Genomic DNA, 23,070 nt, shown 5'->3' with positions numbered 1-23,070 from the left:
AAGGTATAGTACTTGAGGTGCGCGTATCATCATCGCAAGGTGTCTATAAGGCCTTTATGTATACCAAACAAAAGGTAAACCATGAGGTAAACATGTGGCTGTCACAACGCGCTTTGGAGGAGCAAAGCTATATGGATAAACAGCTGTGAATGTGTAACGAGGCACACTGTGAAAAATAGAAATTACTTGCAAACAGTTGTGCATGTCACTGGTGTAACACACCCTGTAAATGGAAATACTTGCAGCAAGGTGTGCGTGTCACCGGTGTAACTCGCCGTGAAGAAATAAACACTGCGCGCTTGCCTGAAAGTGCCAAATGAAGGAGACACAGCAAGAGACTCGCAACATTGGCAGCAATACCGTTACCATAGAAGCTGGAGTCGGATAAACAAGGTGATTAAAGATGGCCACCAGATGTCGGTTAGGTACAGCTCTCAACAGAGAATTGGGCACAGAATAGTAATGGAACCGGAAACGTCAGAGATGACATTTATGAAGTATATGAGCATACGTCATCAGAAGAGGAGAGGATCTGGACGAGTAAAGATCGGCAGAGGGCTCTGCAGGAAGCAAGGCAGTCAGCCGTAGAAAACCTGGAAATCCACACAAATATGTCCAGAACCAGCAGGAGCTGTACACAAACTCTGAGACACAGAAGACGCCACAGGAAGAGACGCTTGAAGAGTACAGTAACCAGATGAAAGCACTGCCAACTGAAGACAAATCACGCAGGGTCCAGAAGACAGCACTGCACCTATGCTGCGAAGAAAATGTAGCAGGGTGTCTTCTGAGTCTGTTGTCGCCACTTGTAAAGATGAAGTGATGCAGGTAAGTAGTTAAAACTTTAGTTTTATTGTAGAGCAGCACAGTGCATTTATCCAAGGAGAAAGCAAACTGATAACTGCCATTCAGTGATTCCACTGATAACTGCCGTTAACTCCTTCGCTGCGGCGGCTATTCCGCCGCAGCGCTAAGGGGGCGGGGCGGCCACGCTGCGGCCGCATGCTGCTGATGGAACCGCTCCGTCACCAGCCACGGTTGAGCTGTGCTCATGACGGAGCGATTCCGTCATGGCCCCGCCTGCTCAATGGAACGCCCAGCGCAGGCGCGGAATCTGCGCCGCTCAGGCGCGGAATCTGCGCCGCGCAGGCGCGGCGAGCGGGCCATGACGGAACCGCTCCGTCATCAGCACAGCGCCACCGCAGCTGATGGCCGAGCGGTTCCGTCATCAGCATCGAAGGTGTTAAGTGATTCCAGAACACTGAACAGCAAGATAACAAGCACGCTCCATGAATTATAAGAATGACAAAGAAGGGCATGACAAATGTAAGAGAAGAATGTAACATATATGAATACCTTAATTGAGTTTATCTGGTTGAGGCATTACTTGGAACATTATTGGCTCGGCACATCCGAGCCTAACTATTTTCCTTGCCTGACATGCCACAATACCTTCTTCCAAATGCCACACATTTTTATAGACTGTCTGAATGCTGGAAATAATTTAAAAGATGAAGATTCTGTTTCGGACGCACAGTTTTCAACAAACCTTTGTTTTCTGAATGTTAGTTAACCACTGTTATTAATTGGCATCCAGGAAGAGTTCCCTCCCCTTTCTAACATGGTGCAACATGTGGCCAAAAATGTTCTTGGATGCTTTTATGGTCACAAACCAGTAACTGAATACGGCCTATCATGAGACACTAGACAACTAATCATGGATCTTTGTAGTTCTCAAGGAAGAGATCAGTGGCTCCCTTAGCTTGCTGCCTTCAATCTTATGGGACAATGAGCATGTCAATCTCCCATTTATTTCTGTGACTTTAACGACGCAAGCAAAGACTGTAGTTAGCCTGCTTCCGTGGATTTACTCCCTAGCCCAGCATTTATTCAGGCTACTGACTAGGGTCACGCCAGCAGCATTTAGCCAATGCCAGCGGTATGCATTCTGTACTGGGACAGTTTTTGGTTCAACGATGTGATTTGTACACATTTTGTTGTGACCAGATCCATATATTCCCCTTCACCCACGAATCTGAGTGACCCCAATTGTCCCCATATGAACAAAGTAGGTTGTTCTGCATATGAAGCAGCAGTGTCTCACGTATAAATTAAGTGGTTAGAGAAGCAACCTTCTGTAGAAGTTCCAAAAATGAATGCAGGAAAATAATGTTTTAATCAGTACGCAATCTTTTCTTGGAGGGTTATAGCCACCAACGGAAAAGAATGTCCGAGTTATACTGTTTTGGGAGTCAGTAGCATGGTATTTTCCAACAGTCCTCTCAGGGAAATTCTCTGTTTTTTCACAACTAGTAATTGAATGTGATCTGCTAACCATCAGCTTTGGGTCACTTACCACACTTCAGGCAGAGGTTGACAGGAGCAAACCCAATTCTTTATAGCATTGCACGTTTTGATCCGACGTGTAACCATTCTATTCATATTCACAAGGTTATCAAAGACCAGCAGTTGTATAGGAATAGGTTCCATTGTACAATTTATATTGCTTATTGTGTGTTATACTCGAATAGTGGTGTCGAAATGAGTAATGATTGCGCACATGTCCTTATCGCTGGAAAACCCTTCTTGGGTAGCCATGCACTGTACAAAGTGTAGAAAAAGAAATTTCTGCACGTTAATATGGTACTATTTTAATTATTTTAAATAACACTAGAATAAAATACGCACAACTTGTATGTCGGTGTCTAATTTTAATGACGTGTCGAAGCATTTTGCACCCAACACTTAACAGAATTTGAATATCAGTTATGTTTAGAAGGCATTGCCGTTCCCTTTACTCAGTATTGCACTGCACTTTTATTTATTTTTCATCTCATTGTATTGTGACCTTCACTTCTGAAAGCAATTGTGCAAACCGTTCTTCGGTTATGAAGTGCCACACTTGAAAATATGTATTTTTGTGTAAACTGCACTGATGTTTAATCTTGGTTTCAATTTTCAATAGGATCAAGGGCTTTCGGTATTCCATAAAAAAGACAGTCCTGTTCAAGAGTGCCTTAAGAATGTCCAACTCCCAGATGAGAGTACAGCAAAGGTAAACCATATGTTAAAAATATATTCATTACTGGGAACAATTTTCAAGACCTTGTTATGAATAAGGCAAAAGAGGCGAAGGAGCTTTCACTAACACATTTACAATTTTATATTTTACTGAGCAGCTGGACATATGCTTAAACCTAGGCCTTTTATAAGCTCACTAAATACTAAGTCCACCATTTGTTTTTGGTAAGCATATTAAGTGTTGTGGTAACTCATCTAATGTATTTCGGAAGGCCTCTAAGTCAAAGTTGAAATTACATTTAGAATAAAGTTAAATATCTGATAGAGACTTCTGGCCGCAGATTCCTTAACTGCGAATATTCCCCAGGCATCAGAGTGGATTCAGAAATTTTCGAGCAGTACATCTGCTTACCAGCAGGTTGCATTATTCACCTCTGCGTCAGCAACCACACCAAATGTGATGTGGGTGGTGCTTATATAGGCGCCAGCTCAGTGCTCTGACGTCAGTTCTTTTCTTTCCATGCCGGTCAGCAATGATCCTTGAAGAGCTACCCTTAGTCCATTTTTGACTACTTTTTTCGTTTACTTTTTGTTGACACGTTTTTGAGAATTTCCTCTTCTGGTGTGACAAGGATGTCCCTTAAGAAATGTCTATGACAGACTCACACATGATTTGTCTATGATGCTTGGAGAGGGACCACGATTCTAAGACCTGTTGGACCCCTGCGCGATGCACCAAAAGGTGCTGATGAAGCATTTCTTTAAGCTCCTTGCCGTCTGACGCTGGACGATCCCGCAACATTCACCATCCGGGTCACATGGAAAGTCTTGGGACTGCCCGCATAGCCACGCCAAATTGTCAAGTCCAAGTCCTCAAGTAAGTCCCACTGAAAGAGAAAGTCTAAGAAGTCGAAGAGGTCTTCAACTTACTTGCACCCATCCAAATATTTGGACAACGTGTTTGAGCACTCCATCCCTTGTTCCTCTGTTGAGCCTGTGCTAGGGTCTACTCTGTGCCTCCCTGACTTACCAAGATGAATGGCTTGACAGAGGTGCTTAAACCTGGAATTGCCTCCACCATAGCCTTGCTCCCATTTAATGAAGTCCTTACCGATGTCCTCCTCTGGCCCTGGTCCAAACCCTGCATAGCGGCTCGTGTGCCCAGGACACCATCGTCATACTCCTGGGGGCCCAATTTCTTCACCCAGGACCCCACATCAGACAGTTTGGTGGTCCAATGCACCACTTCCAGAGTCAAACTTGGTGTGTTTCCTAACACTCCACCGGATAGGGAATCCAAGAGCCTGGATACCTTTGGTAAGAGGTTGTTCTCTTAGGCCAGCCTAGCACAGCGTTCAGTGAACATCACATGCCTCTTGTGCCATAATACCCACATGATCTGGGACTTGGTTGCACAAGGGCTTCCCATGATATTAGAGTAGGCCCGAGCCATACTATTGCAGGCAATGGCAGACAGCAGAGACTCCGCAAAGTTCACCATTAGATGTGACCTGGACATAACTAACTCGCGGGACAGAGTGATTTCGTCATCAGTGCCCCTTAGGCGCCACACCTGATTGAGAACCAGTGGCTTTTTGAGGGATGTCCTAGCTTCACTCATGGACATGCCCTTTGATGGCTCTCGCCATTTTGGTGAGAAGGCGGGGCTCACCCCTCCAGCGCTTTAAGGATAGCAGAGTTACAGCCAGGTCCTTGGGCCTATCCATGGTTGGTCCTAACCCCAGTCTGCCTTCCACCCTTTTTGTGGTTGCAGAAGGGGCTCACAGCCACATTCGTTCTCACCTAGCTACCAAAGCCAACAGGCTTCCTAGCCTTTTCGCAACCAATGACGTAGTTCCCAGAGACCAAGTGAGGTCACTAGCCAGAGGTTAGCCGAGTCCACCATCATCCCAGCATGGGCACCTAGTGGGGGCAAGGGAGTCAGAGTAGGCCAGGACCCCGTGTGGGGCATGATACACCATCGCCTGCTCCACTGGCAGTCAGTAACATCCCACAAAAAGGTTCAAAGGGGCTGATCCATCCCCTCCATCTATGCCACTCACTCACGACCGACTGACGGTGGACCATTTCTTTTTGCTCTGTCAGGAAGTGTTGGCTCTCTTGGCCAAGGGAGCCATCAAGATGGTCTCAGCATCACAAGTAGGTCATGGTTGCTATTTCCACTACTTTCTGGTGTCGAAGAGGGACGGAGGACTTCATCCTTCTCTAGACCTGGACTTTCTCTAATTTTTCCTGAAAAAGGAGAAGTTCAAAATGCTCACATTATCTCAAGTCCTGTCTTCTCTGGACCCTAGAGACTGGATGGCAACATTGGACTTGCATGACGTGTACTACCACCTTCTTATCGTGCCTGCCCCTAGGCGTACCTGAGGTTCATGGTAGGCCAAGGGCACATCCAGACTGCTGTGCTCTCTTTCTGCCTCACCAGCGCCCTGCTGGTGTTCATGAAAGTGATGGCGGTGGATCCAGCACCTCTGCAGAGGTCAGGGGTTCCAGTCTTCCCTACCTTGACAATTGCCTGGTGAAGGTGGGCTTGCCCCAGGCAGTCTCTTTCACCGTTAGACTACGGCTGGCCTCCTGTAATCACTGGGGTTCACTATAAATGTGCCAGTGTCACACCTGACTCCTTTTCGGATGACCCCTTTCATCTGAGCCATTCTGGACATAGTGCAGTTTAGGGCCAACCCCCTTGAATGGCAACTCCAGGATATACAGGCTATAATACTGATTTTCAGCCTCTACCCTAAATTTCTGTGTGATTGACTGAGGCTGTTTGGCCTCATAGCCTCTTGCATCTTGCTATTTACACATGCCGTTGGCGTATGCAGACTCTGCAGTGGAGCCTGAAGTCCCAATGAAAACAGCTTCAGCTAAATCTCTCCGACATGGTCCAGATCTCAGAGGGAACTGCATAAAACCTGCAGCAGTGGCTGACGAACTGAGATTGGGTCAGAGACAGATGCATCTCCCTTTCCCAGGTACAGTTTACTCTACTGACAGATGCATCACTCCTGGGTTAGGGTGGCCATCTGGGAGAGGTGGAGATCAGAGGACTCTGGTCTCTATCAGAGTTCGATGCACCACATTAACCTGTTGGAGCTTCGAGGGATCTGATTTTCATTGAAGGCCTTTCTTTCCTTGATCAGGGGAAGTCTGGTGCAGTTGTTTTTCCCCTGGACAACAACACCGCCATTTGATACTTCAACAAACAGGGCTGGTTGGGCTCATGAACCCTCTGTCAAGAGGCCCTGTGTCTCTGGACATGGCTGCAATGTCAGGACATTTCCCTGGTGATTCAATAACTGACAAGCTCTCTGAACACTAGGGCAGACAAACTCAGCTATTGGTGCCTAGTGGATAATGAATGGTGTCTCCATCCAGAGGTGGTGCAAGGTCTCTTTCAAGAATGGGGAGAACCTTTGTCAGAACTGTTTGTCACTGCTGAGAATGAGCAATGTCAGCAGTTTTGTGCTTGCACTTTTTGTCTCAAGTGGAGTTCCGGCCTCCAGTACGCCTTCCCATTGATACCACTCTTGCACTGCGTTCTCAGGAAGATCAGGAACAACCAGGCTCAGATTCTTCTTGTGACTCCGGATTGGGTATGGAGAGTCTGGTATCCCTTGTAGTTGAGCATGAGCATCGGTCCTCCAGTCAGGCTGCCTCTTTGGGAGGCTCTTCTGTCACAGCAACAGGGGAGGGCCCTGCACCCAAACATGCACACCCTCCACGTTCCGCGGTTTCAGAAGCAGTCGGAGATTTAGTCCCTTCTACACGAAAAGAGTGATTTATTTAGGTAACGCTGTAGCTGCCCTATTTGAAACGGGAGCATTGACCCCTTAGAAGCGGGAGGTGGATACTTGATGGGTCGAAAATTAATTTTTATCCCCAACAAACGTTTTGAGAGCTACTAAAAGACCTCAATGGGTGGATTGCCTTACAAGAGATGTTGACTTAAGGAATGAATTGGTTGAATTGCCCTAAAGTCCTGAAGTGGCCTGAACTAAGAAAAAGGCTGAAACGTGTCGACTACATATAATAAGGCATGAACATAAGAAAATTGAGATACAATATATGTCATTACATGAATAAGGAGCCTGATATTTGTTAGAGGGAGAAATGAATTGACCCTTTGAAGCTCTTATTTGCTTTTTGTTGATGACCGGATATAGGGAATGCTTTGACATAATTATAGTCAACGTCCTTCTTTTGAAATAGGTGTGGGCCGTTTAGACCAGCAAATTGGTTAATTTTGAAAAGTTTTTTGTGTGTATTGTATAAATTGTGTATATTTGTGTTTTGTATATATGGTTTTGTAAAAATATGTGTTACTAAAAAGAAAGAAATAAGCTCTAACGAATAATAAATAGCTTTAATATTTCTACTATGAGTGATTGGTGTAACCTTAAGTTATATAGGAAAACAAGTTCTTTTGATTCAATTGAGATTTAATTTCGTATGACCATAATTCCAGGTTAGGAAAGGACAATTAGTGGTGTCTTTTCTATAATTAAGTTATACTGTTCAAAAACGTTTACCATAGGCATTGTTTTTGTTATAGTTGCTTTATTCCCAGATGCCTTTGGGTTATTCGGGTTCCCCTGTTTATAGATACACCCTCCACCTTGGTTCACGGAACTGCTCCAACTCAGTGCGAGCTTCCCGACCACCCCGAGTTACCCTTGCATCCAGCCGCCTAGATTTACTCAGGCGCTGTCTATTCTAAATCTGCCCTCGCCTTTCCGAGCCTCAATTCCAGATCCTCTATCAGTTGCCCCCGCCTTTGGACCCACGAACACCGCGGCCATCGGCTCGCCTGCAAACGGTACTCGCTGCCATTCCGGCCACCACCTGTGACCACCGAGCAGCCTGCCATTGTGCAGACAAGCACCACCGCCATCCAACAACCAGGTCCTGAAGACGATCCCGACCCACGGGGATCGAAACGCCGTTGACTTAGTTCTGACTTTTTTGATGGACGTGCCTTTTTAGCCTCTGTACAACTGCCCACTGTGGTTGCTACTCATAAGACAGCTTTCCTATTGTCCATACAATTGGCCAGAAGGGTCAGTTAACTGTAGGCACTGTATGTGTAACCTCCTTAACCACCTTCTACCGAAAGACTCTGCCCTATTGTTTTTATGCAATACACATTGATGCAATAAATCATTCAAACTTATATTACGTTAATTAAACCTATCTTGAGAATTTATAATGGAATGTTTTTAATAATTATGTCTTAAAGGTTTAACAAAACATTGTTCATGCTTGCATATTCATTGAGGTGGTTCCTTCCTTTTTATTCAGTAAGAGGAGTGGTAGAGTTTGCTTTATGCAAGCCAGGCCACTTTTAAGAACATGGCTCTCTATATACTATACCAAAAAGTTGTGTTGTGTGCAGAGAGTCGAATGTTTCGCCAGAAGCTTTACAGAGGCTAAAGTTGGTCAAAAGTGGACACAGTGCAATTTCAGACTTTGTAATGTTAACCTATGGGAGGTAGAAAATATTCAGCACACAGATAGGTAACATCGACTTACAACACCAGTTTTCTGGAGTTAAGGTCCGTATTGAGCAAGGTTCAGTTCAGCACCAACTTTACAGCACCAACGATACAGGGCGGCCGGTTGCAGGGTGCAAATACAGGGTCATGCCAAATACAACTCAATGAAGTATCGGGCAGAGGCTGCTTCCAGATAAGTAGAAGAAGCTTGGGCAGCCAGACTCCAGGGGTTGAAGCAAGCATTGGGCATTATCCAAAGCAGCACAAACACTACACCACCAGTGGAACAGGGATGGCCAGGTGCAGGGTACCAACCAGTACTGGTTGCCCAATGTAAAGTAATGGAGAAAGACAAAATCGGAAAAGGGCTTCAGGCTCAAGCCAGGTGGTCGATAGAAGGAAACCAACAGCTGGAGAGGTAAGTTGTGATGCTTTGGGACTTAGGGACACCTTTGGTCCGCTTCACCAAGACCCAGGGCTGGCAGGTGCTTGGGTCTCTGTGCAGAGGCTGCATGCGATGTCGAGAAGTCCGGGAGGGGTCATCCCACGATGGACTCAGGCTCTGGAGCGGTGGGGAACCCATTTGAACTCGGGGCGGAGGCGTCCGGTGCACAAGGCGAACCGGGAACAGGGTTTTGTGGTTCTTCAGGTCACAGAGGCCTTGCATGTAGGTTGTTGCTAGTGAACAGATTTGCTGTTCTCTGGCTATATTGATCTTTGTCAAAGGCAGGCAGTCCCCCCAAGGTTTTGAAAGCCACTGAGCTGTAGGACGAGTTGTCTTTTGGTGCAGGATCGTTGAGGGATGCAGACATGCCGGAAGGAATGGGGCCAAGTCAGTAGTTCTTTTCAGCCTTCTTAGCTGGTGCTACTTGGTGGTGTCCGGCTCTTTTTAGGTCGTCAGGAACAGAAGTTCATAGTCTGGGGGTGGCTACCATGGTCACTTACAATATCCAGGAATGTTCAACAATATTGCAGGGGCATATCTGCTCAAGAAGATATGCCCTCACATCAGATATAGTGCACTTTGCTAAAGGCTTAGGCTTGCTAGAGGAGTGTCTTACCTACATCCCATGTGGTGTCTGTGGTCATGGCACACAGGAATGTGTGCTGTGTTGACTTTTAAGTTCTGTCTGCATCAAGACAACCAGGCTACAGAGGCAGTGTGCATGTGCTTTGTGAGGGGTCCCTTAGGGTGGTGCAATTCATGCTGCAGTCCTTAGGGATCCTCTTTAACCACATGGCCCTTGGTACTAGGGGTATATTTTACTAGGGACTTACATGTGAGCTAAAGGGGGGCATCTGAAAGAAACAGTTAGTGTTAGATTCCTTATCTTAGAATATCCCCAGGCGTCAGTCTGGATCCGGAAAGTTTTCGTCAGCAGTAACCCTGCGCGTCGGTAGGCTTCGTCTGCGGCTCCGCGTCCTTAGTCGGCGTCGTGATCGCTGGGATGTCATCGTCGGAGTACTTAGTGCCGCGCTGACGTCAGTTCTTCTTTTTTACACGCCAGCAAGCGCAGATCCGGGAAGAGCAGTATTCTATTAATTTTTTTACTAACTTTTTTTGACCTCTTTTGATCACTTTTTGAGTCGATTATCGACTTGCGGTGCCGATAGGAATGCCTGGGTTTAAATCTTACGAGGCCTGTCACCGCCTGATGTCGGTGACCGGCCCCCACCGTCGGTGCCTTTACTGCCTCGGGCCGACCATGATAACAAGTCGTGCCCCGACTGCCGGGTCTTGACCTCAAAGGCTAGACGGGAGCAGTCCTGTAAGCTGCTTGAGATCCGGCAGTCGGCTCCGCGCCGCTCGAGGTCCCGGTCGGAGAGAAAGTCGAGGGACCGGTCGCGGAGCCGCAGTCATTGCCGCTTGTCAAGTCACCACCACTCATCGGGCTCCAAGTCCTCCGGTAAGGCGAGGCATTCAAAAAAGAAGTCGAAGAAGCGTCACCGCTCTTCCGACTCCCCCCGATTCTAGCGTGACGCGGCCAGTGGTTCGGGCGACCCCACCCGCGTGGCTCCGCTCATCCAGCTCTATACCCGCCGGTCCCTGGGCTGCACGCGACGCCGGAGGAGATCAGCATTTTCCTCACGGCCATGATGTCGCACTTCCATCCGTCTGAACCTGCCGAGGCACCTTGGGGCCCCGTGGGTCCGACAGGGAGCCCTAGCGGGCCGGCGGCTCCGGCGCCCTTGGGTGCTTCGGCCCCGGCACCGTCGTCGACTCCGGTCCTGAAGCCGCAGGGCCCCACAGGATCCAGGTCTGGATCCGGGTTAATGCCAGTCGACCTCACGACTCCTCCGCTGGCGCCGACCCCGAGGGTGTCGCTCCCGGTGCCATCTTCGGACAACACCGACCCCGGTTTCAGCCCCGGTCCGGGTGCGACGCCGGAGCGTCGGCCGTTCGGTGATGTCTCCGGCATGGATGTGTGAGCAATTCACCTACGACCCGGCTCCATCAGTTTTGCATGTTTACCAGGAGATGGATGACGAGGAGGACTGGGAGGGGTCTGAGGACCCTCTGGCACAGCCGTGCCAGTTGAGCCAGGACTGGGCAGAAGAGCTGGGGGAGGCCAGTGGTCTGGACACTTCGCCCAACACCGGATTCATCTCTCCTCCCTCTGTGGCTTCGGAGGAGGGGGCTACTTATAGCGTGGTGTTGAACAGGGCAGCCTGTTGCGGCCGTGAGGACTTACCTCCTCACTGAGGTGCTCAAACCACAGGCAAGCTCCTCGGAGCCTCTACTGCCGTTTAACGAGGCCCTCACTGACGTTCTGATGGGCACCTGGTCCAAGCCTCCCTGTGGATCGGAACGTGGCCCAACGCCACCGCCTGGCTCCGGGCGACCCCTGCTTTCTGTCCGTTCACCCCACCCCCGAGAGCCTGGTGATCCTGGCCTCTACGTCCCAGACCGCATTCCCGACTGCTCCTCCGGATCGGGACTCCAAAAGGTATGATCAGTTTGGAAAGAAACTGTTCTCTCTGAGTTTGGGACTGCGGTCTGTCAACAGCGCCTGCCTTTTGGGCCGTTACACCCACTCTCTGTGGGATACGGTTGCGTACGTGCTGCCACAGTGTCCGGAGGAGGCCAAGACACGGCTCGCCCAAGCCCTGGCAGAGTGGCGGGATGCAGCACGGTACTCCATTAGATGTGGACTTGACACCACAGACTCACTGGGCAGAGCGATTTCCACGACGGTGGCGATTCGTCGGCACGCCTGGCTGAGGTCTTCCAACTTCTTGGGGGATGTCCAGGCCATGCCCTTCGATGGCCGTCGCCTTTTTGGCGACAAAGCGGACAGTGCGCTAGAGCTTTTTAAGGACTCCAGGGCTAGGGCCAAGTCCTTGGGCCTAGGCCAGCGCCAGCAAACTTCCGCTTTTTGCCCCATTCGTGGCCAAGGAAGGGGCGCCCCCACACGTCCAGCCAGCCATAGGTGGGGGGCAGGGTTCGCCATCACCTCCTCCACTGGCGTACCATCACGTCGGACAGGTGGGTGCTGCAAATCGTCCGAAGGGGCTACTCCCTCCCCTTCGAGGCGACCCCTCCAGCCATGCCACCGCAGTACCACCGCATGTCGGGATCACTTGCAACTTCTGCAGGAGGAAGTTACGGCCCTTTTGGCCAAGGGGGCCATCGAGCGCAATCCTGGGCCAGAAGTAGGACGTGGTTGCTATTCCCACTACTTTCTGGTACCCAAGAAGGGCAAAGGAGGCCTACGCCCTATCTTGGACCTACGGAGCGTCAACGGCTTCCTCGGAAGGAGAAGTTCAAGATGCTTACTTTGGCTCAGGTCCTAACTGCCCTGGACCCGGGAGACTGGATGGTGGCGTTGGATTTGCAGGATGCATATTTTTACATCCCTGTCCTGCCGGCCCACCGGCGCTACCTGCAGTTCACAGTAGGCCACGAGCACTTTCAGTTTACCGTGCTCCCCTTCGGCCTTACCAGTGCCCCTCAGGTGTTCACGAAAGTGATGACGGTGGTCGCATCTCATCTGCGCAGATCAGGGGTTTCAGTCTTCCCCTAGCTCGATGATTGGTTGTTGAAGGCGGGCTCGCCCCAAACAGTCGTCTCCCACCTCCAGACTACGACAGACCTCCTGCACTCGCTGGGGTTCTCAATCAACGTGCCAAAGTCACACCTGTGCCCCTCTCAGAAGCTCCTTTTTCATCGGAGCGGTTCTAGACTCAGCGCAGTTTCTGGTTTATCTCCCCGAACAGCGGGTTCGGGATATTCAGGCTTTGATTCCTTTATCCCGAGTTTCGGTCAGGTTGGCGCTGCGGCTCCTGGGGCTGATGGCCTCCTGCATCCTTCTGGTGCATCACGCCAGGTGGCGGATGCGGGCTCTGCAGTGGGCCCTGAAGTTTCAATGGGCACAGCATCAGGGCAACCTGTCCGACCACGTCCTGCACTCGGAGGGCACTGCAAGTCAGTTGCAGTGGTGGCTCACGAACCACGATTGGGTCAGCGGCAGATCCCTCTCCCTACCCCAACTGGAGCACTTGGTAGTGACGGATGCGTCCCTCCTGGGAGGGGGGACATATGGGAGAGGCGGAGATCAGAGGCGTCTGGTCTCCGGCGGAGTCCCGGCTCCATATCAACCTTCTGGAGCTGGGGGCGATCCGACTTGCACTGAAGGCATTCCTTCCCTCTGTCCGGGGAAGTGTAGTGCAGGTGTTCTCAGACAACACCACCGCCACATGGTACTGCAACAAACAAGTCGGGTGGGGTCGTGGACCCTTTGTCAGGAGGCTCTGCACCTGGTGGTTCAACACCTGGCAGGTTCCCTGAACGCCAGAGCGGACAAACTCAGCCACCGGTACATGATGGATCACGAATGGTGTCTGAACTCGTACGTGGAGCAAGGTCTCTTTCAGCAGTGGGGAGAGCCTTGGTTAGATCTATTCGCCACCAAAGAGAATGCGCAATGTCTTCAGTTCTGCATGTTGGAGTTTCCAAGGCGGCACTCGCTTGGCGACGCTTTTCGTCACAAGTGGAGCTGCAGTCTGTTGTATGCCTTTCGACCTATACCACTTCTGCCCAGAGTGCTGAAGAAGATCAGGCGAGACCGGGCCTAAGTCATCCTTGTGGCTCCGGACTGGGCACGAAGATACTGGTATCCCGAGCTACTCAGCATGTCAGTCGATCCCCCGATTTGTCTGCCTCTTCAGGATTATCTTCTGTCGCAGCAGGAGAGGACGGTCCTCCACCCGAACCTGTCCAGTCTCCACCTACATGCGTGGAGATTGAGCGGCGACAGTTGAGGCCATTTTACTTGCCTCCTGAAGTCTATGATGTGATTCTGGCAGCCAGGCGTCCCTCCACAAAAACGGTATACGCCTACAGGTGAAACAAATTTGTGGCATGGTGCACAGCAAAGGCTGTGGATCCACTCTCTGCCCCCCTTTCAGAGGTTCTCCTCTTCCTCCTTTCTCTTGCCCAGCAGGGCTCTGCTCTGGGCACTATCAAGGGCTACCTCTCGGCCTTCTCAGCCTTCTTAAGGCTTCCTGATCAGCCTTCTCTTTTCAAGTCCCCTGTTGTAAATAGATTCCTGAAAGGCATCACACACATGTTTCCTCCTGTTCCCTTTGTGATGCCTCAGTGGGACTTGAATCTTGTTTTGACGTATCTGATGTGCGCTCCCTTTGAGCCACTTCATAACTGTCCTCTTCCTCTTCTGACTCTTAAAACTGCATTCCTGGTTGCCATCAACTTCGCCGGGAGGGTGAGTGAACTCCAGGCTCTATCTTCTAAACCTCCTTTCCTCTCTGTCCATCCAGACAAGGTTCTTCTGAGAACTAGTCCTTCTTTCCTGCCCAAGGTGGTCACAGCCTTTCATATCGGGCAGTCCATCACCTTGCCCACCTTCTTCCCTCCACTGCATCCCTCGAAAAAGGAAGCGAGGCTCACCCGTCTGGACCCAAAACGTGCGGTCTACTTCTATCTAGATTGGAGAAGCCAGTTCCGGGTGGACGACCTGCTCTTTGTTGGTTACGTGGGTGCTAAGAAGGGACGGGCAGTGCACAAGCGGACCATCTTTTGGTGGGTCGTCTTGTGCACCAAGGCTTGCTACTCTTTGGCGAAAAAGGAGCCTCCTGTTGGGCTGCACCTGGGGATATTCTAAGGTATTGTTGGCCTTCTTGGCGTCGTTAGCGCCGAAATGACGTCTCTTGAGCTACTTAGATGCATCCACGCACGCTAACATGAGTTCTTTCCCTTTCTGCGCCAGCAAGCGCGGCTCCGGGAAGAGCTAGTACCCCCAGTCACTTTTTGACTGAGTTTTTAGGCCCTTTGTCTAATTTTTTCGAGTCGATCGACTCCTGGTATTGTAGGGATCACCGGCTTCAAGAACTGTGAGTACGGTCACCGCACGATGACGAACCCACACTGTGCGTGTCTCTACTGCCTGGGGCGCGCCCATGACTCCACGTCATGTCCCGACTGCCGGGCCATGGCGCCAAAGACTTTGCGGGTGCGGTCCCGAAAGTTGCTGAAAGCCCGGCAGTCGGCTCCGCGCCGCTCGAGGTCCCGGTCCCGGGAGGTCGAGGGATTGGTCGCGGAGCCGTCGCCATCATTCTTCTGGATCTAAGTCTTTGCACTCAGGGTCAGGTAAGTCGAAGCATTCTAAAAAGAAGTCGAAGAAGCATCGCCGCTCTTTGACTTCCCCTGGCCCGTCACGCGACACGGCTGAGGGTCCTTTTGGTGCCACCTCAGCGGCTCCGGCGGAGCCTGCGACGTCCCCCCGGTCTACCCACCTTTTCCGGGTGCCCCGACGATGCCTGCTCAGGTGCAAGACTTTCTTGCTGCCATGTCCTAACTCATTGGGATGTCTGGCCCCGCCATCGCGCCTATGGGCCCAGTGGCCCGACTGGGCGTCCGGTCCTTCAATCACCGGTGGCTCCGACCCCGGTGTCGCCGGCAGCTCCGGCCGTGCCACCGCAGGACCCCCTGGGATTTGGGATCGGACCCTGTCAACGCGGGTTGACCTAATAACACCACCACCGGCGCCGTCTTCCCTGGCACCACCACCTACGTCGCCCGCTCCACGGGACAATGTCATCCCCAGTTTCAGCCCAGACACAGTGCTGCCGGGAGTCGCCTGACGCCGATTCCGACGCCGATGGGGCCATTTTTGTCCTTTGTCCCTCCTCCTTATTTTCAGCCTGTTCCACAGACTGCGGAGGAAGGGGAGGACTGGGAGGGATCTGAGGACTCTTTAGCACAGGAGTGTGCTTATAATCTGGACTGAATGGAGGATTTGGGGGAAGCCAGTAGTCTTGACACCTCACCTGACCTTGGCATGCTGTCTCCTCCTACCGTGGCTACGGAGGAGGGAGATAGTTACGCAGTGGTGTTGCGTAGGGCAGCGGAAGCCCTCCACCTCGTGCTCCCTACAGTGGCCGTCAGGACTAACCTCCTGACAGATGTGCTCTAGCCGGCGGCGATCTCTTCTGAGCCCTTGCTGCCTTTTAATGAAGCACTGTGTGACATTCTTTTGGGCACTTGTCCAGGGCTTACCCAGGGGCTCCTGTGGAGAGGAACGTGGCCCAGTGCCATCGCCCGGTTCCGGGCGACCCCCTCTTTCTCTCCCAACAACCCACTCCTGAGAGCTTGGTTGTCCAAGCCTCTACTTCCCAGACCTCGTTTGTTGGACCTTTTTGCAGTGTCATCCCTGAACTTTTAGCCTTTTTTTTTTTTACTCTGGGCACTTTACCACTGCTGATCAGTGCTAAAGTGCATAACCTCTCCCTATTGTAAATTGATGTACTGATTAGTGACTCCATGACTGGCTTATTTGATTTACTGTCAGACCCTAGTACAGTGCACTGCGGGTGCCCAGGGCTGGTGAATGAAATGCTGCTGGTGGGCCTGCCGCACTGCTTGTGACACCCACAGAAGCAGCCTGTACAGTGTGTCTGAGGTCTGCCATTGCAGAGCCTGTGTGCAGTCTGGTACTGCCATGTTGACTGGGCAAGTGCACCCACTTGCCAGTCCCTAAACCTTCCTTTTTCTGCATATTAGTCACCCCTGTGGTAGGCCCAAGGGCAGGGTGCATTGTAGGTAAAAGGTATGACATGCCCTGGTGTGTATGGCATGTCCTAATGGTGCATTATAGCCATTTTCGCTTTTTCACAATTGCGAGGCTATCTGTTCCCCATAGGCCAGAATAGGCAGGTTGATTATAGCATCTTATAATCCCAACTGACTCGGGGAACTAGGTAGAAATTCGAGTTTAGTATGCCTGAACTCTGAATGAGAAAATACATATTTTAGTGAAGTTGGTTTTACCATTCTGTGTTTGTAAATACCACTTTTAGAAAGTAGGTATTTTCTTGCCTAACTATCCAAGCCTGCCTCTGCTAGGTTGTGTATTCCTTGTCTGGAGTTTGAGTGACAGGAGCTGGGGGATTCCAGGAGAAGGGGTGAGTCAGCACAGGGCTGAATTGACCAATCTGCATGTAGAGTGGTGGTAGTGGAGCACCTGGGACCTGAATAGGGTTGTGCTTGCCTTCCACAATGCTGGCTCCACCTCCTGTGGTGCGTCTGATGTTCCTGGCCCACACTGTCAAAAGAAAGATGGAGTCTTGTCAACAAAGTGCTCCAGGACTGCACAGAACAGGTTTAGACTGGGTACAGGACCCTCTACCTTCAAAGGACTAAGGATTTGATAGTATAAATATTGGGAGCCGGACCCAAGAACTTTAGATCACTTTTGGGAAACAAGAAGAATATTTGCTGAGGAGAGGAACCAGAGAAGCTGAGGAGGAGACTATCCCTAAGCGGAGTGTTTAGGTGATTGGCCTGCAGTGGTTGCCTGACTGCCAAAGAAAGGAGAAAGGACTTTGCGCTACTTTCAAATACTCTTGTAAAGGATCTACTAGAGCTTTAGATAGAGCTTGCCTCCTGCTGAAGTCTCAGGGACAACAGACTTCACCAACCAGCTCCCCTGCTCTCCCTTGCTGGGAATTGAAGTGCCTGCTGTTGAGCTGGGCCTTCTGAGAGACTGCATGTCGCAGGGAGCTGGAAGCGCGACTCAAGATGAAGAAGTGTGTCACCGTCGCAGCTGTTGTCATCGCAACACCGGAGAAGAGTGTCACCGTCGCAGCAGAAACTGTCGCATCACCGGAGAAGCGTGCCGCTGCAGCCGCGGTCGCCATCACATCACCCAAAGCGCCTCGCATCACCGGAGCAGAGTGTCACCGGAGCAGAGTGTTGCCGTCGCAGCAGATGCCGTCGCATCACCGGAGAAGAGTGTCGCAGGGCCAGTCTCAGCTCAGAAGAATCGTTAAGTCACGTCACGGCCGTCGGGCTTGCATACATCGTTGTCGTATCAAGAAGAAGACACCATTTTGTTTCATTGTACCGGATCTTCATTGCATCACGGTGCTGCTGGTTGCATCGCCACGGAAGCGCAGTAAGAAACCGACGCATCACCTCCCTATGCGGAGAAGAACCAATGCATCCCATACACAGCAGTAGGAAGTGGAACCCGATGCATCACCGTTCTTGCGTGTAAGGAATCAACGCATCACCTTCCCTGCAACACTTTTGTTGTATAGCGTTACGCATCCAAAGGTACATTGAATTTAAAGTGTTGCATTTTACCTCTAAAGGACTAAGCTATTTCTACCATTTTTAAAGTACAGTATTGTGGATTTTTGTTGTTTGTGGTCTTGTGTTAAGTCTATATAAAAGTACTTATTTTTATATTACAACTTGTGTGGTGTCCATCTATAGTATTCTCACTGGGTTACTGTATGTGTTCCCAAATGATTTAAACACTGCCTCTGAGATAAGCCTGTCTGCTCGTGCCAAGCTACCAAGGGGGTGAGCAGGTGTTATTTTAGGAGTGTACCTCCTTACCCTGACTAGACGCAACGGTCACTATTTGGTCAAAGGTACCTACCTCTGCCAACTAGAGACCCCCAAATCAAACCCCGTTCCCTTCCGCCCCTCTGGTTAGGGAATCCTAGAAGCTGGAGCAGCTTGGCAAGAAGCTATTTTCATCTGTCAGCTTAGGGCTGCAGTCGGTGAACACCGCATATCTCTTGGACAGTTAGTCCCACTCTCTGTGGGACACCGTTGCACTGGTGCTGCCTAACTGGCCAGAGGAGGCCCAGACAGTCCTCTCCCAAGCTATTGCAGCCAAGTTCACTAAAGGTTGTGGGCTAGACACCGCCGACTCGCTGGGCAGATCGAATTCCATGACAGTGGCGCTTAGGTGCCACGCCTGGCTGAGGACAACTGAATTCTCAGGGGATGTCCAAAACACTCTGATGGGCATGCCCTTTGATGGCATTCACCTCTTTGGCAATAAAGTAGACAGTGCATTGGAGCGCTTTAAGGATGCCGAGCTACGGCCAAGTCCTTGGGCCTGTCGGCCACTTAGCCTCCTCCGCCTTATGCTTTTTGCTCCTTTTGTGGCCACGGAAGGGGTGCCCCACCCCATTCGCAGGTCCACAAGCCACTGCAGCAACAACTTCAGCATGGCTGCGGACGTGGGAACCCTCGAGGCGGTTCAGGGGGGCAGCGGGAGGGTCAGTCCACCTCCACCCCCCGCAGCATCCACTGCAAAGCCTTCCTAGTCAGGTATTTTAGGCCCACCAAATGCCATTGGGCAGCAGTGTTCACCATCATATCCCCCACTGGAGCAACATCACATCGGACAAGTGGGTGCTGCAAATTTCCGAAGGGGCTACTCTCCCTCCCCTTAAAGACAACACCTCCAGCCATGCCACCTCAGTACCACCGCATGTCGGGGGATCATTTCGCACTTCTCCAGCCGGAAGTTGCTGCCCTCTTGGCCAAAGAGGCCATCGAGCACGTTCCAACGCTAGAAGTAGGTTGTGGTTGATACTCCCACTACTTTCTGGTTCCAAAGAAGGGCCTGCGTCCTATCTTAGATCTTCGGAACGTCAATTGCTTCCTCCGGAAGGAGAAGTTCAAGATGCTCACACTTGCTCAGGTCTAGTCTGCCCTAGACCCGCAAGATTGGATGGTAGCATTGGACTTGCAGAACGATTATTTCCACATCCCTGTCCTGCCGGCCCATCGGCGTTACCTGCGGTTCACAGTAGGCCACGAGCACTTTCAGTTCACCGTGCTCCCTTTTGGCCTTACCAGCGCCCCTCCAGTGTTCTCGAAAGTGGTTGCGGTGGTCGCAGCTTATCTGTTTGGATCGGGGATTTCAATATTCCCTTATCTAGACGACTGGTTGTTAAAGGCGTGATCGCCCCAGACAGTCATCTCCCACCTCCAGACTACGGCCGACCTCCTGGATTTGGTGGGATTTTCCATCAACGTGCCGAAGTCGCACCTGATTCCCCCACAGAAGCTCCTCTTCATGGGAGCAGTTCTTGACTCAGCACAGTTTTGGGTTTATCCTCCAGAACAGCGAGTCCGGCATATTCAGGCTATGATTCCGTACTTTCAGCCTCTATCCTGGGTTTCGGTCAGGATGACCCTCCGGCTACTGGGCCTGATGGCCTCCTGCATCCTGTTGGTGGATCAGGACAGATGGCATAGGTGGGCCCTGCAGTGGGACCTCAAGTTCTAGTGGGCACAGCATCGGGCAATCTGTCCGATCACGTCCAGATCTCGGAGGGCACTACCTGACAATTGCAGTGGTGGCTCAGGAATCCAGATTGGATTAATGGCAGATCCCTCTCCCTTCCCCAACCGGAGCACAAAGTGGTGACGGACGCGTCCCTTCTGGGATGGGGCGGCCACATGGGAGAGGTGGAGATCAGAGGCCTCTGGTCTCCGGGGGAGGCCCAGCTCCATATCAAGGCCCAGTTCCATATCAAACTACTGGAGCTTCGGGCGATCCGACTTGCACTGAAGGCATTGCTTCTCTCTGTCCTGGGGTACTGCAACAAACAGGGCTGGGTGGGGTCGTGGACCCTATGACAGGAGGCTCTGCGTCTCTGGACATGGCTGGAACATCAGGGCATGTCCCTGGTGGTTCAACACCTGGCAGGTTCTCTGAACGCCAGGGCGGACGAACTCCGCCGTCGGTGCATGATGGATCACGAATGACGTCTGCACTCGACGTGGCGCAAGGTCTCTTTCAGCAGTGGGGAGAGCCTTGGTACGATCTATTTGCCACCGAAGAGAATGCACAATGTCATCAGTTCTGCGTGATGGAATTTCCAAGGCAGCACACGCTAGGCGACGCTTTTCGTTGGGAGTGTGGTTGCTGTCTACAATACGCCTTCCTACCTATACCACTTCTACCCAGAGTGCTGAAGATCAGGCGCGACCGGGTCCAAGTTATTCTTGTTGCTCCTGACTGGGCTCGAAGAGTATAGTATCCCGAGCTACTTAGTATGGCGATCGATCCTCCGCTCCGCCTGCCTGTTCGGGAGGGTCTTCTGTTGCAGCAGCATGGGAGGGTTCTCCACCGAACCTGTCCAGCCTCCACCTCCTTGCGTGGAGATTGAGTGGCGGCAGTTGATGTCTTTTGACCTGCCTCCCGAAGTCTGTGATATTATCTTGTCAGCCAGGCGTCCCTCCACTAAAATTGTATACTCCTGCAGGTGGAAAAAATGTGTGGCATGGTGCACAGCAAAGGCTGTGGATCCCTTTTCTACCCCTCTTTCAGAGGTCCTTCTCTTTCTCCTATCTTTAGCCCAGCAGGGCTCTGGTCTGGGCACTATCAAGGCCTGTCTCTTGGCCATTTCAGCCTTTTTACGGCTTCCAGTCCCCTGTTGTAAACAGATTCTTCAAAGACATTACACACATGTTCCCTCCTGTCCCTGTCGTGATGCCTCAGTGGGACTTGAACCGAGTTCTGACTTATCTGATGTGTGCTCCTTTTGAGCCACTTCACAACTGTCCTCTTCGTCTTCTCACTCCAAAATTTGCTTTCCTGGTTGCCATCACCTCTGCCAAAAGAGTGAGTGAGCTCCAGGCTCTTTCTTCTAAACCTCCTTTTCTCTCTGTCCATCCGGACAAAATTGTTCTACGGACTTGTCCATCTTTTCTGCCAAAGGTTGTCACTGCCTTTCACATCTGGCAGACCATCACTTTGCCCACCTTCTTTCCGCCTCCGAATCATTCTAAAGAGGAAGAGAGGCTCCACCGTCTGGATCCAAAATGTGCGCCCTCATTCTACCTTAACCCCACACAACAGTTCTGGGTGGCTGACCAGCTCTTTGTTGGCTATGTGGGCACCAAGATAAGTCGGGCCATACAGAAGCGGACCATCTTTCGATGGGTCGTTCTGTGCATTAAGGCTTGTTATTCTTTGGCTAAAAAGGAGCCTCCGGTGGGGCTACGCGACCATTCTATTAGGGCAACGGCAGACACTACTGCTTTGGGACAGGTAATTCCCTTGCATGACACCTGTCAGGCAACTACGTGTGCCTCGCTGCACACGTTTACCAAGCATTACTGCCTGGACAGCCAAGTCCGGAGGGACGGCTTCTTTGGCCGTTCTGTTCTCCAGGACTTTCTGGTGTGATCTTAGTTCACAGATCCACCACCGGGGTTGGTATTGCTGGGGTATCTATTCTAAGGTAAGGAATCTATCACTATGTGTTTCTTTCAGATTCCTTACCGCCCCACCCATCCTCCACGTTCTGTGAACTGATTTCTAGGGGTAAGGTCATCCCTTCCAGGGCCCTAGTTTCATGGCACCAATGGTCAGTTTATTGCATGGTTCTGCGTTCCTGGCATTTAAAGTCGTCTACAGAATTGACGTCAGCACGCGTGGGCGCATCTAAGTAGCTTCAGCGATGTCATCCCAGTGCCAACGACGCACGTGGAGCCGCACGACGATGCCTACCGGCGTGCAGGGGTACTGCTGATGAAAACTTTCCGGCTCCAGTCTGACGCCTGGGGTAATTCTAAGGTAAGGAATCTATCACTACTAATGTTTCTTACAGAAGGTAAGTAACTTGTGCGTTAGGCGCAAAACCTGTATAGTTAGAAGTGTAGAAATAATGTATTTTCTGATGGATACATCTGCCTGTGGATTCCTCATATTATGAATATCCCTTGTGCCAGCATTCTGCAGAAATCTTTCCTAGCTCTCCACGTCGCCGAGGTCTTCACAATACCATGGCTCCGCACGCGGCTCCGCATGACGTCGCCGGAGCCGTAAAAGGACCATGTCGGCGTGATGACATCAATTACCTTTTTTCTGCGCTATCGACGCTAACGGATTTTCTGGGACTCTCCATACTTTCTGCTAGAAATGTTGTTTCTGGTTTTTTATTGACTGGGGTTTTGCCATGTCTGTTCCGAGGAAGTAGAGTTTCAAACCCTGTAAGGAGTGCAGAGGTCATATGTTGATCTCTGACCTGCATGATAACTGTCATTGGTGTTCATCGTCAGATCACGATGTTGAGGGCTGTTCTTCCTGCAGGAAAATGAACCCTAAGGCCTTGAAGGAACGAGAAGCCAAGCTGTATATGGCTAAAGTAAGAAAGGAGAAAAGAGGTCGAAAGCATTCGAAGTCGAGGTTGTCGACTTCACATAGCTCGAAGAAAAGACACAAGAAGAAGAAGAGGCATGGGTCTCTAGGCC

At 51.0% G+C, this 23,070-nt stretch overlaps 1 protein-coding gene across 2 annotated transcripts in view; it reads left to right on the top strand.

Moving 5' to 3' along the window:
* VPS13C (vacuolar protein sorting 13 homolog C) overlaps positions 1-23,070 on the top strand; it is a 2,773,485-nt gene that overhangs the window by 2,705,754 nt on the left and 44,661 nt on the right. For both annotated transcript variants that reach the window (XM_078680824.1, XM_078680823.1), the window contains exon 82: positions 2,966-3,055. In XM_078680824.1, coding sequence (XP_078536950.1) covers positions 2,966-3,055 — 90 coding nt within the window. The remainder of the gene's footprint in view (positions 1-2,965; positions 3,056-23,070) is intronic.

Source organism: Lissotriton helveticus, chromosome 3_1 (genome assembly GCF_964261635.1).
Source record: "Lissotriton helveticus chromosome 3_1, aLisHel1.1, whole genome shotgun sequence".
NCBI lineage: Eukaryota > Metazoa > Chordata > Amphibia > Caudata > Salamandridae > Lissotriton > Lissotriton helveticus.
The sequence above is the reverse complement of the archived record's forward strand: the minus strand, read 5'-3'. Positions and strand labels throughout refer to the sequence as shown.